Below are 13,346 nucleotides of genomic sequence, written 5' to 3' on the forward strand. Positions count from 1 at the left end.
ATGTCTCATGTCTACGTGCATGTCTCATGTCTGCATGCATGTCTGCGTGCATGTCTCATGTCTGCGTGCATGTCTGCGTGCATGTCTCATGTCTGCATGCATGTCTGCGTGCATGTCTCATGTCTCATGTCTCATGTCTGTGCCACAGCGGTGGAACATTTCTAGTCTTTATTCTAACTTTATTCTAACTGGCACTTGTGTTTCAACTCTTGTTGAAACACTTTTGTGATGCTGTCCGAGTGGCCCTCTTGGTTATTTTGGCTCTATGTCTACTTTTTATATAAGCTAACAGTTTTGGGGTGAAGAATGCTTAGAAAGAAATCTGAAACAATGCAAGCAAAGGGTGGAGCTGGGAATGGAAACTGAAAAAGAAACCAAAATGGAATATAAGTCAATTCAGAGTTGGTCGTAACCATGTCAACCAAATAATGATATTTCCACAACAATGCTCTGATAAAGTACAACAGCTTTTTTAATTCTACTTTCCATTCTGTGAAATAAATCTGAAGGTTAGCAGAGAGAAGCAGCATGAATGAATTCAAATGTGGAGAAAGGAAGTTAGTCTACCACATGCATGAACCTGTGACAGTAAATGTGTGTGTTGATAGAATATCTGGTATATTCACAGCCCAGCGAGTAAGTGATAAACAGACACTAAATCAGTCTGTGGTGTGACTTTTTAAATATAATGCAAATGTTCTACACTCTTCCAGTTTTATCAAAAGATCTTTCTCTCACTTAAACCCTGTTTCCGAGCTCATGTACGACACTCCTTCCATCTGTAACACCCAAAGCCATTCTTCTTGCTCCTTATTGTGTGCCACATTATCTCTAATCGTTTGTACAAATACCACTGTTGATGACAAAAACGCACCCTGATACACTGTCTAATTACAGAGAAAAAGCAGAGCCAGCTGCACTGTGCTTTGCTTCTCTTCTTTGCACACACATTCCAAGGTTTTGTATCTCACATTATCTTTGTATATGGTAACATTAGCAGAACACACAGTGTGTGAACACACAGTTAACAGCCATTTGGGAAACAAATGTCAACAAAACAGCATTGCTTTAAGCACAGAACTGATTTATGGATACATATAAAATCATTTTATTTGGAAGTGGCACAAAAATCTAAAAAAATCTTCCTCTTGTCATGAAAAGACGGGGAGGGCCTGATCAAGGCCAGGTTCAGGCTGCTTCAGACGTCATTACAGCCACCAATGAGGGGTAGAAACAGGAAGGGTTACGTCTGCTTCTCAATAAACTTCTCAACAAGCACATTCACTCATGCAGATGAGAGCATGGAGAAGTGCCAAAATGCACTTTCATGTTTAAACTGTGACAGGATTCATTCACATAAACCGTTCTGCATGAAGGAAATCCTGCTCACATGGAGGAGGACCAGCTTTACAGCGTTCATCTCAGGCTGGAAACATTATTTGCCAATATGCTGTAAAGTGTTTATCTGCTGAAGTTCCACTTGCTACATTATAACAAAGTCTTCAAAAATGTAAAAACTCTGAAATTAAAGACATTTCTCTCTCTGGAAATGTCCTTGGGGATTCCAACATCTTCCTAGGCCAGATGATAAACCACTATAATTCCCTCTAAACTCTAAAGGAGACATGCTTATTATGCTCAAGCTTTTCTGGATCTCCAAGGTTCTTGTTTAGATCACACAGTTTTTTTTCCAACCCAAAGCTAATCACCATTGCTAAGACTTAAAAAGTGACAAATGAATGTTTATGCTTGTACTGCCCCTAAATGCTGATCAATGCAACAGTTGTCTTAATGACGAAAGTCAGAATTTTAATCATTAGAACATTGTCCCAGTGTCTCCCTTCAGAAATAATGCACAAAACAAAACCCGAGAAAATCTACAGGATTAATTAAAATAGGACTCACCTATGGTGGACAAGCAGCCAAGGCAGACGTCAGAACATGGAAAATAAAAGAGAAAAAATTATGATTTCAAAAGCTCTACAGGAAACACACCAGGATGTGCTGATGCACAACAGCATTGATGGACAAAAAGCAATCAAGCATTTTCCTGTAACATACTGTAACATACTTTCCAGATGTAAAGACACAGACAGCTGGAGCAGAGAGGAAAGTGAGAGTTAATCTGACATTGAAGAGAAGTCAGAGGGACACCACACCGCTGGATGCAGAGGGACATGATTATAGTGTTGGTCAAGGAAAAAAGAAGAAGACCCATTTAATTTGGTGAAGGTGTCTGCAGGTGCCAATAAGAAGGAAAACTGTGATTGATTAGTGGCAGCACATCTGTTCAACAGCAACAGTGTTAATTATGAGGCCATCCTAGCAGTGCATCATTGGAAATAAGGATATTCACAGATTAAGGTCAAAGTAATCCAAAGCCCCAGTTGGTCAACACTTGCGTTAGTCACTCACAAACAGCCAAAGTTTGACAAGCCAATAAGCATCAGCCAAGATTTTAAACATGTCCAAACAGGGAACAGAACAAATGAGTCCAATTCTAAATCTAAAACACACAAGCAATCAGTACTGCCTAATACTTCAACTACTGAAGCTGGGTGAAAGCATCATGCATGGCAACCATTCATCTATAGCTTTGAGTTGCTCTATGTCTATCTACTGTGGTCAGGGCTGACTGCAACCAACCTTCCATGATGGGGACAACTTCAGGGACCACAGCTGGTTCTTCCATGGGATCAGCAAAGCTGGGAAAGAAAGGCTTAGCAGAAGGATTAAGACCAGATCCTGGAGCCCCAAGAGGGTTAACTGATGGTGGGGAGGAGGGGGTGGTAATGGGGGATGCCTGAGGAGACATCTTCTTAGCTTCCAGAGAGGTTGGACTCTTAACAGATGATGATGATGAAGATGAAGACTGTGACTTCTTGGATTGATTGGGGGTTGATTTGGCATCTCTATGCTCCTTGGGTTGGAATTCTTGTGCAGTGGTTTTGGGAGAACGGAGAGGTGTTGGGCTGGGTGTATCGAAGGACAGGCCTAAGGGTAAAGGATGATCTGAAGTGCTCACGTCGCTTAAGTCAAATGGCTCACTTTTGCTGCTCATGTGGGAATTGTTCAGGAGCCATGAAGCATCAGAGGGTGACAGAGGTGGAGCTGAAGCCAACACTTCATCTATCGGGGAAAAGCCCAGGCTCGTCTGAGAGGCAGGGCTGAAAGCTGACGTGTCTCCCTCTGGCATGCCTTCTACATAAGGTTCTTGGAAGGAGTTGCTGCTGTCAAACATCCCACTATCCATCATGTCACTACCTGCTGCGTTATTTTCTGGTGAGAAAGGTGGACAAAAGGCCTGGCTGCTATGGCCCAGGTTGGCATTTTCAGTGTCCATCAAAAGACTGAACTGATCAGCAGAGGGTGTAGCATGTGGGAAGGAGCCAACTGATATGCTGGTGGTTGATGGCATTGTGAAAGGAGCCGCTGTAGCTTTCAGCTCACTATTCAGGACGAGTGGGCTCATAGCAGTAGCTGCTGAGGAGAACACTTCCTGGGACAGAGGGGCATGAACCGATCCTTCTTCTAGATTGACATCTTTTAGGCTGGAGTCCATGCTTGCTAAGGAGGGCTCTAGGTTTGCATCAGCTGAACTCTCCAGATCCATCATTACTTCCTCTGTAATTTGAGAGGTTGCAGCAGATGAAGGAACAAAGGGTTCTGCCATCACTGCCCACTCCTCTGGAATCTTTTTTCTGTTTTTACCCCTCTTCCCCCGGCCTCCACTCTTTCCAAGCTGCTCCTCCCATCCACCTTCTCCTCTATCCCTCCTTGGGCCAATCCTATGATAGAATTCCTCTGCCGGGGGAGCGTCTTCTCCCAGTGCTTGTATCTCTGGTGGCCCCCTGCTCTCATGTTCATAGGATCCCTCATCTTTTTGCCGCCTTTTCTTCTTCTTCTTCTGTTTTCGGTCTGATCCATCTACATCTCTTTCATCACCTCCGGCATAGGCGGTACTCTCACGGTTAGGCCAACTGTCGTGTAGGTCCTCGGGACTGGCAGCAAGATGGCCAGCTTGTTTAGCTAACATCATGGAGACACTTGGAGTGAAACGTGGGTCTGTTGACGAACAGCTGAAGGGACCTTGTTGTGGGTGAAAAGGGAAGAGTTTAAAGTTGGTGGCGATGGTGGATATGTGTATATAAATGGATTCCCTATGTCTGACTAAATGGCAACAGAGAAACTACGGAGCATATGACAAAGGGGCAAGAACAACACAACAAGGAGGCCTGTAACACTGAAATAGAATAAATGTTGGGTTGATCACTACAGTCTAAATGAAAGCACACATATCGGCGAAAAAGCAAAGCTGCCATAGTGATCAAATCAACATGCCCTTTGAGGCTTGGCCACACATACTGCTAATTCACAAATGATTCTTTTTGTGTGTGTTACAAACAATGAATTTTAGGGTGCTACTTTCCATGTATTTTTGATTTTTTTTCCTTGTTCGGAATTTAAAGATACATTTGAAAAACACTCGTTGAGTCTCTTTTTGCCATGGATATTTTGTTGATTTAAGAAGCACCCTCTATTACTCCCTTTAGTTTATGTGCCCTGTGTGGTTATTTTTTATTGATCAATTAATACAATTCAGGTTCAACCCTGTCTGTGCTTCCTCCCCTCACCCTAGCTCTGCTGGGACTCACAAGAACCTCAGGTAGTACTACAGAGTGCACAATCACACTGAAACTATGGCCATCAAAAGAGCTCTATCTGAAATCACAACACAGAGCGAGCATCAGGTGTGCAACTGTATACTTTAACTGTATGTAATGCACATAGTGCAGTGTCCAAAGAATTCAAGTCATTTCAATAACAGCCTTTTTTAGCTTCGGGGACATTTCATAACAAGATTTCAGGCTTAGGGAGAAATTATAATGAAAAGCAGTGAGACTTTATTCTAAAAGGTAAAAGGTAAGAGGAGAGGCAATGTAAAGTAGACGAGCACTAACAAGACTGCACAAGAAATTGCCCACTGAGGCGGGGTTGCTCTTTCTACTTTGGCCCAGTTTGTCTCAGATTTTAGTTCCACACCCACACACAAAAACAGAACTGCTAAAGTAGAGCACATGTCAGGCTCCATACAATACAGTGGCTCTCTGGAGGGCCATATCTCACGCTAGTAAAGCCATAACAGAACTGCCCCATATACTGCGTATGCTGTAATAGGGAGAGGCAGAAAATCCCATTGGCTGAATGGAGCAGATTTATTGAAATGCCGTGCTCGCCAACATCATCAGGCTGAGGCAGCAGTCTATAGTTACTTTATAGAAGTTGTACAGTTAAATAACAAAACAGTAGCATGTAATGTAGCTTCAGTCCAGCTACTCTCCAGTGATGCTTTCTGACATCCCATGTCTTTATAGCTAGTTTCTGTAGCCATATTTCAGTATGCAAAGTCTTCCCCCTTTGACCGCAGCCCAAGCTGCTTGGCATTGCCTCCTGCATGTGGTGGGTCCAAAGGAGAAGGTTCAATGTAGTTGTGCTTGGCTGGACACCAGGCATCACCAAAGAGCTTTACCCTTGGCCTGCCTCCAAGGTGAGGCCCCAGTAAACTTAACCCAGGTAAGGTAATTGAGCTCCATAATATTTAGTCGTGAAGGCTGTTTAAAACTGCACTTTGTCTACATAGCTTCTAGGATCCCTTTGATTACTCAAACTCTCTACCTGTTGATAAGGTTCATGGAGAAGCGGACCATAGTGGAGGTGAGGGTGTGTTCTGACAACAGTAGCTCACACTTTAGGGAAAGTCTATGCTAGGGTGCTGGACAGAAAAGTCAGGTGGACAGTCAAACTTTAGGTTCAGGAGGAGCAATGTGATTTTTGTCCTGGTCGAGGACCAGCTATTTACTCTTGCAATATTTTTGCAAAAGTAGGGTATTGGAGGGAGCGTGGGAGTTTGTGGACTGTGCCCCTTGTGGTATCTTGTGGGAAGCGCTTCAGAAGTATGGAGTATTGAGTCCCTTGTTAAAGGCCATTCTGTACTTGTTCAACCAAAGTGTGATCTTATTTTTGCATGTCTTGCAATAAGTAAGTCAGAGTGATTTCCAGTGCATGCTAGTCTTTGCTAAGGCTGTGCTTTCTCAACAATTCTGTTAATAACTTTTATGGATAGCATTTCTAGACACAGCCAAGTGGTGAAGGGTTTCGAGCTTGGTTGGTTTACGATTCAATTCATTTTACTTTTATTTATATAGCGCCAAATTACAACAAATGTCATCTCAAGGCATTTAAATAATATAGTCCAATTCAAGCCAACAATTCTGTTTATGCTGTTAATTCTGTTTATACAGTTAATTCTATTCATACTGTTGATTCTGTTTATACTGTTAATTCTGTTTATGCTGTTAATTCTGTGTATGCTGTTGATTTTGTTTATACAGTTAATTCTGTTTATGCTGTTAATTCTGTTTATACAGTTAATTCTGTTTATACTGTTGATTCTTTTTATGCTGTTAATTCTTTTTATGCAGTTAATTCTGTTTATACTGTTAATTCTGTTTATACTGTTGATTCTTTTTATGCTGTTAATTCTTTTTATGCAGTTAATTCTGTTTATACTGTTAATTCTGTTTATACTGTTAATTCTGTTTATACTGTTGATTCTTTTTATGCAGTTAATTCTGTTTATACTGTTAATTCTGTTTATACTGTTGATTCTTTTTATGCTGTTAATTCTTTTTATGCAGTTAATTCTGTTTATACTGTTAATTCTGTTTATACTGTTAATTCTGTTTATACAGTTAATTCTGTTTATACTGTTGATTCTTTTTATGCTGTTAATTCTTTTTATGCAGTTAATTCTGTTTATACAGTTAATTCTGTTTATACTGTTGATTCTTTTTATGCTGTTAATTCTTTTTATGCAGTTAATTCTGTTTATACAGTTAATTCTGTTTATACAGTTAATTCTGTTTATACTGTTGATTCTTTTTATGCTGTTGATTCTTTTTATGCTGTTAATTCTTTTTATGCAGTTAATTCTGTTTATACTGTTAATTCTGTTTATACTGTTGATTCTTTTTATGCAGTTAATTCTGTTTATACTGTTAATTCTGTTTATACTGTTGATTCTTTTTATGCTGTTAATTCTTTTTATGCAGTTAATTCTGTTTATACTGTTAATTCTGTTTATACTGTTAATTCTGTTTATACAGTTAATTCTGTTTATACTGTTGATTCTTTTTATGCTGTTAATTCTTTTTATGCAGTTAATTCTGTTTATACAGTTAATTCTGTTTATACTGTTGATTCTTTTTATGCTGTTAATTCTTTTTATGCAGTTAATTCTGTTTATACAGTTAATTCTGTTTATACAGTTAATTCTGTTTATACTGTTGATTCTTTTTATGCTGTTAATTCTTTTTATGCAGTTAATTCTGTTTATACAGTTAATTCTGTTTATACTGTTAATTCTGTTTATGCTGTTAATTCTTTTTATACAGTTAATTCTGTTTATACTGTTAATTCTGTTTATACTGTTAATTCTATCTATATAGTTAATTCTGTTTATACTGTTAATTCTATCTATATTGTGTCACGTCTTTAGGTTTTGATTCTTGTCTTGTTTCGTCATTTCCTGTTTTATTCTGAAATATTAACTACCTCTCGTTTCAGGTATCTTGCCTTTCCTCCCGTGTCAAGCGTCTCATTGTCTTCTCTGATTCCTAAAGTGTTTCCACCTGTTCCCCGTGGCTCCTCATGTGCTCAAATAGTCTGCGTCTCCCTTGTCTTTTGCCAGTGTGTTGCAACTTTTTACGTTCCTCACTCCAGCATCCTCGTCCCACGAAACCCATAGCCTCGAATCCAAGAGCCTGTAGTTGAGCGATCCTCCTACAGAGCTATCTTTTGTTGCAATTTATTCCATAGCCATAGTTTAGCCTCGGCAAGTTCCATAGCCTGTTTTGTTCCTCCCTCAAGGAGTGATTTAGATTTTCATTGTTTCATAGAACCTCCGATAGTGGAGTGTTGCATCTTCGATTTATTGTTAATGTTTCTTAGAGCCTCCATTAGAAGGAGAGAGTTTTTTTGTTTCTTGTAAAGTTTTATAGTGCCTCTGTTTTTGAGAGGGCATCTTTTGTTTATTCCGCCACATCAGGAGAGCGTGTAAAATTTGAAATCGTTCATAGCCTTTTCTTTTTTCCTCCTTGAGTGGAGACACTTTTTGGTTTCTGATCATTTTCATAACTGCACCCTCCTCAAACATAGTTATTGAGGAGAGTGCCTCACAACCCCTTGTTTTGGAGATCCTCAACTTGTTTATTCTAAATAAACACTCTTTCCTTGAAAAGACCCTGCATCTGTGGTCCGTGACATACTGTTAATTCTGTCTATACTGTTAATTCTGTTTGGCTTCAGGAAGTAGACACCCTCTCTAACTTTAAGATTAGGCTTAAAACTTTCCTTTTTGATCAAGCTTATCGTTAGGGCTGGCCCAGGTGACCCTGAAACATCCCATAGTAATTCATTGGATTGTGTTTGGCTTTAATTGGACTGTATCTTTTAAATGCCTTGAGATTACATTGGTTGTGATTTGCTGCTATATAAATAAAAATGAAAATTAATACAATTGAATGTGTTTGGGACTGTTGTAGTGACACTATATTGCCAGAAGTATCCACTCACCCATCCAAATAATAACTCAAGAACAGTGCGTAGAGAGCTTCATGGAATGGGTTTCCATGGTAACTGCATCCAAGCCATACATCACCAAGTGCAATGCAAAGCGTCGGATGCAGTGGTGTAAACTGGACTCTAAAGCAGTGGAGACGCCTTCTCTGGAGTGACCAATCACACTTCTCCATCTGGCAATCTGATGGAGGAGTCTGGGTTTGGCGGTTGCCAGGGGAACGGTACTTGTCTGACAGCATCGTGCCGAGTGTAAAGTTTGGTGGAGGGGGGATTATGGTGTGGGGTTGTTCTTCAGGAGCTGGGCTTCAGCATACCAAGAGATTTTGGACCATTTCATGCTCCCAACTCTGTGGAAACAGTTTGGGGATGGCCCCTTCCTGTTCCAACATGACTGCGCACCAGTGCACAAAGCAAGGTCCATAAAGACATGGATGAGCCAGTTTGGTGTGGAAGAACCTGACTGGCCTGCACAGTCCCGACCTCAACCTGATAGAACACCTTTGGGATGAATTAGAGCAGAGACTGAGAGCCAGACCTTCTGTCCAACATCAGTGTCTGACCTCACAAATGCGCTTCTGGAAGAATGGTCAAAAATTCCCATAAACACACTCCTAAACCTTTTGGAAAGCTTGTCCAGAAGAGTTGAAGCTGTTGTAGCTGCGGGGGGGCACGTCATATTAAACCCTATGGATTAAGAATGGGATGAACTTAAGTTCTCATGCGTGTAAAGGCAGATGAGCCAATACTTTCTGCAATGTAGTGTATTTTCAGTTCAAATTGGTACCAATAGGTACCGATCCAACTGCAGTTCAATATACAGTTTAGTTAGTTCAGTAAGGAATTCATACTATTGGATATTCAATTATTCAATTATACATGGTGCATTGTTTAGCACTGAGCTGTGATTCAGGCCCATGACGGAGTACTTTCTGAATTTAAGTATCAACACTTTGCACCTTGGAAGTGGGCTGGTGGCTGCTGCATTGTTGAGTCACTGTGAATAACAAACTTTTGGCGGGCAAATACAATCAATTCAAGGCTGCCAACAAAGCTTACTGAAGCACCAGTAATCTCCATTTTCTAAGTTATCATCATCTCTTAGGAATTGGTTAAAATAGTGTCTTGTTATCAGTTTCCCATGTTCCCTTAATAATGCTAATGTAGGATTTCCATATTTGTCTTGACAAATATCGTTTCAACAGAATTCCTTCTCTCTCTCAATTCTTCCTCTAACTTTCAACTTATTTCCAGCCAAACATCTTCAGGCTGTGAAGGAACTGAGAGAAGAGAGTGGATAGAGAGACACGGACAGCTTCTCTTTGTGGGACAAACACACTAAGAGATTTCCACAACCCTACATGCTGACAGGAAGTCAGCACAACCCAACCCAACCCAACCATAACCCAGCACAAAACTAGGGCATGATCAGCATTAGAGGGGCATTGACCTTGGTCACATCAGAGACAAATGTGTGTGTAAGCCCGGAACTAAAGAACAGACATGTGCCCTCTGTGGAACAAAGTGCTACTTCGACTTCACACACTTTTACACATTTTGAAGAAAAGGACTCTTGCAATGTGTTCTCTCTCTGAATCTGCCATGGTTTGGGCATGGCATTGTAAAATTCAACGGTGTGAACGTTTCAGAGTTGCATAGAGGAGAAAAGCACTGTTACTGTGGTTTGATTAAACACTCCACAGAAATTAGAGATATTGTATTTTAGTACAGAGAGGGCCAGCTGGGAAACTCAACTAAATAACTGAACTTGCAAGGGGAAGCTCTAAGTGTGAATATGTTTTCAGAGTCAGAGTAAGCAGAAAGCCTTGTTGAAGAGGTTTTACCTGCTGACAGATCCTGAGGGCTGTGAGGAGTCTGAGGTTCAGGCACCCAGGGGCTGTGGACCATGGAGGTGACCGACCCCGCTGGGGGGCAGGGATGCTGGGGCTCCACTATATTTGCTGGCCTCTCCACATTGAGGGGGACAGCTTCTGCTTCCATTTCCATTCCCATCCCTCCAGGCTGGGAGAAACCTGTAAAAAAGAAAGGCAGACAAACTGGTAGAAAGAGTCAGTGCTGGGGATTCCCTGCTTCTCTGTACTTTGAATGCAGGGTGGTCACCTCATCTAATGTATAAAGAGTCAGTCCTGCTGGCTTAGTGGGAACGCATCTTGTTCTGTATCCTATAGCAAAATACCAGTAATAAGAGGAAGTAATGGGGTGGTGGGTTACACTCAACAAGTCAACATGTAGTGTGTAAGAGAAAAAAGGCAGATGAAGGGAAGCAGCAGAAAGAAGAATAAGCACACTGTGAGTGACAGAGTGTGATTCTGTAATTATGTTGTCAAAATAAACTTGTCTGCATGCGTTCACAGTGCACATCCCAAACAGATGTGAATCAGACTAGAGAATCATTCTGAAAGTAATCATGGATGCAAGTGTCAACTGTATGTGGTTTTCTGAGGGACGGTGCTCTTATTCAGTGACACAGACTGTGTGTATGTGTGCGTTCAAGCTTGGAGCAGTAATTTGCTCCACAGCTCTCATTAAGACAGCAGTGAGAGCTGGCATGGTGAAAGGCTGCATTCAGCCTGGCAGCTCACTGTGTGGGTGAGTGTGTGTGCTCTTCTGCAGAGTACCAGCAGGTACCGAGCCAGTGACAGCTTTAGCTCTGCATGCTGCCTACCACAAGCATTTCATCAAAGAAGATTTTACGACAATGGACTGAGATCTTCAGAGAGGAGATCCAATTTCCAATGAAATTCCAATAGTGTAATATAATTTGATGTAATAATTCACCGCAACCCCGAGTTGGATTAAGCGGGTATAGAACACGGACGGATGGGTAATAATTCACAAGGACTGTGATGGACTGCCAACCTGTCCAGGGTGTACCCTGCCTCTCACCCAATGACAGCCGGGATAGGCTGCAACCACCCCGCGACCCTGAATTGGATGAAGGGGGTATAGAAAATGGATAGATGGGTTCACAGTGATTGACAGTTTAGAAATAGTATAACAGTCGCTGCAAACACAACCCAAACAGTATCATTAATTAGAAATAATAGTTAGAACAGTGAGGGCCAACCTGCCATAATCCATGAATAAATCTCAAAACATCCACAAGTATCTCAGGAAATTGGGCTTAGGCCTCATGTTAGCCTCGTCCAGAGGCGGCGTCCACTTCTCTGGGCTCGGAGGCGTCTGGGATGGACCGTCACACGGTGGAAACGTGTGCTGTGGTCAGACCCATCAGTATTCCACATCTTTGTTGGAAGAAATGGAGCAAAGAGCAAAAGCAGCATCCAGCCTGCTGTCAGCAACCAGTCCCTGCAGCCAGGCTCTGTGATGGTATGGGGTTGGATCAGGGCCCTCGGCAAAGCTCATTTAATGTTTGTATAGCCATTTATCTATGTTTTGCATGCATTTTTCATATTGTCCTGACTTTTGAAAGATGCATAATTATGTTGATTCAGGTCTAACAATCCCACTCAAGCTCCTCCCTATGGTCACTTCAGGTTCACCAAAGAAAAAAAGAAAACAAACAGCAATAATCAAATGCAAAGCTGAAGCCTTCAAAGCTTTAGCTCACAAACCAGTGTCCTGGTTTCTTACACACAGTGTATTATATTGTCTCAATAAAACATTTTAAAAACTTTTTTGGAATTGTTTTTCTTTGTTATTTCAGGTAATGAAGAGAAAATTTTCATCGAAGTTTAACATAAAAAATATATTAGAATACGGGAAGAAGTAGCTGCCACTCATCCCACCATCACTCCAGAATTCCTGTTGCAGCCTAACCTTGTGGATGGCTAGCTAAATTGTATAAAGAAAAGGGTCTTTTGAATGGCAAGTTCACCTTCAAAACCCTGCCAGATGGTTCTCTGGACATGACCAAAGTTATGTGCCGTTACTGCCGATGTGAACTGAGTTATCAGCGGAGTACGTCCAGTCTTAAATATCACTTGCTAGCAAAACACAAGGCTGATGCCCACTCCCTCTCAGCAAAGGGAGACCTTGCTTGGTAGATTACAACGGAGACACCTGGAGACCTCCACCTCCGGCAGGTTAGACACAGTTACAACAGGAGACGTTATTCTCTTAAAGTGTGAATGTTACACAGAGGAAAGAATGTTGGGTCAATGTTCAGGTCAATAGCAGCAACATCTGGTATGGGAACAGACAGCTGGATTTGATGCTCAAAGCTCCACATCTTTTGGCTTACATCATCTTTGATTTTCCACAAAACTTTAGATAATTAAACCCAAAAAGAGTAATAATATCAAATGAGGTTTCAAGTAAAGATAACATGATTTAATAAGACCAATGCAACTGAAGGCTGTCATTACTAACAATGAACTCCGCTCCCTCCACTGGCCTCCTTGTTCGCCACAGGATTGATTTTAAAATGTCCTTATTTTTCTTTTTAAATGCCTTCATGGACAGACTCTTACTCATTTGGTCTCTTAAATGCACAAACCTAACTAAATCACGGAAGAGCTGATCTGCTCCCACTGCTGAACAACTGGAATTACTGCTTAAACTCCATCTCTTTTCTCCGCCTTCCTTTAGAGCTTTTTAGCATACATTTTTAGGATGTTTGGTTATTGTTGTTGTCATGGTTATTGTATCTTATCTGTGAAGACAACCTTGATCGTTTTGGTGAAAGGTGACTTGAGTGCAAATGCAGAGTTGCTGTGTGGCAGTTT

The 13,346-nt window shown here is 41.2% G+C and overlaps 1 protein-coding gene across 7 annotated transcripts in view; it reads right to left on the minus strand.

The window, feature by feature from the left end:
* LOC140284672 (uncharacterized) overlaps positions 1-13,346 on the minus strand; it is a 119,277-nt gene that overhangs the window by 46,169 nt on the left and 59,762 nt on the right. For 6 of the 7 annotated variants that reach the window (XM_072378611.1, XM_072378614.1, XM_072378613.1 and 3 more), the window contains 2 exons: positions 10,482-10,670; positions 2,647-4,089 (listed from right to left, as the gene is read on the minus strand). In XM_072378611.1, coding sequence (XP_072234712.1) covers positions 2,647-4,089; positions 10,482-10,670 — 1,632 coding nt within the window. The remainder of the gene's footprint in view (positions 1-2,646; positions 4,090-10,481; positions 10,671-13,346) is intronic. The other variant, XM_072378616.1, reaches the window with a different exon arrangement.

Source organism: Leuresthes tenuis, unplaced genomic scaffold, assembly GCF_036924035.1.
Source record: "Leuresthes tenuis unplaced genomic scaffold, fLeuTen1.0.hap1 SCAF_24, whole genome shotgun sequence".
Lineage (NCBI taxonomy): Eukaryota > Metazoa > Chordata > Actinopteri > Atheriniformes > Atherinopsidae > Leuresthes > Leuresthes tenuis.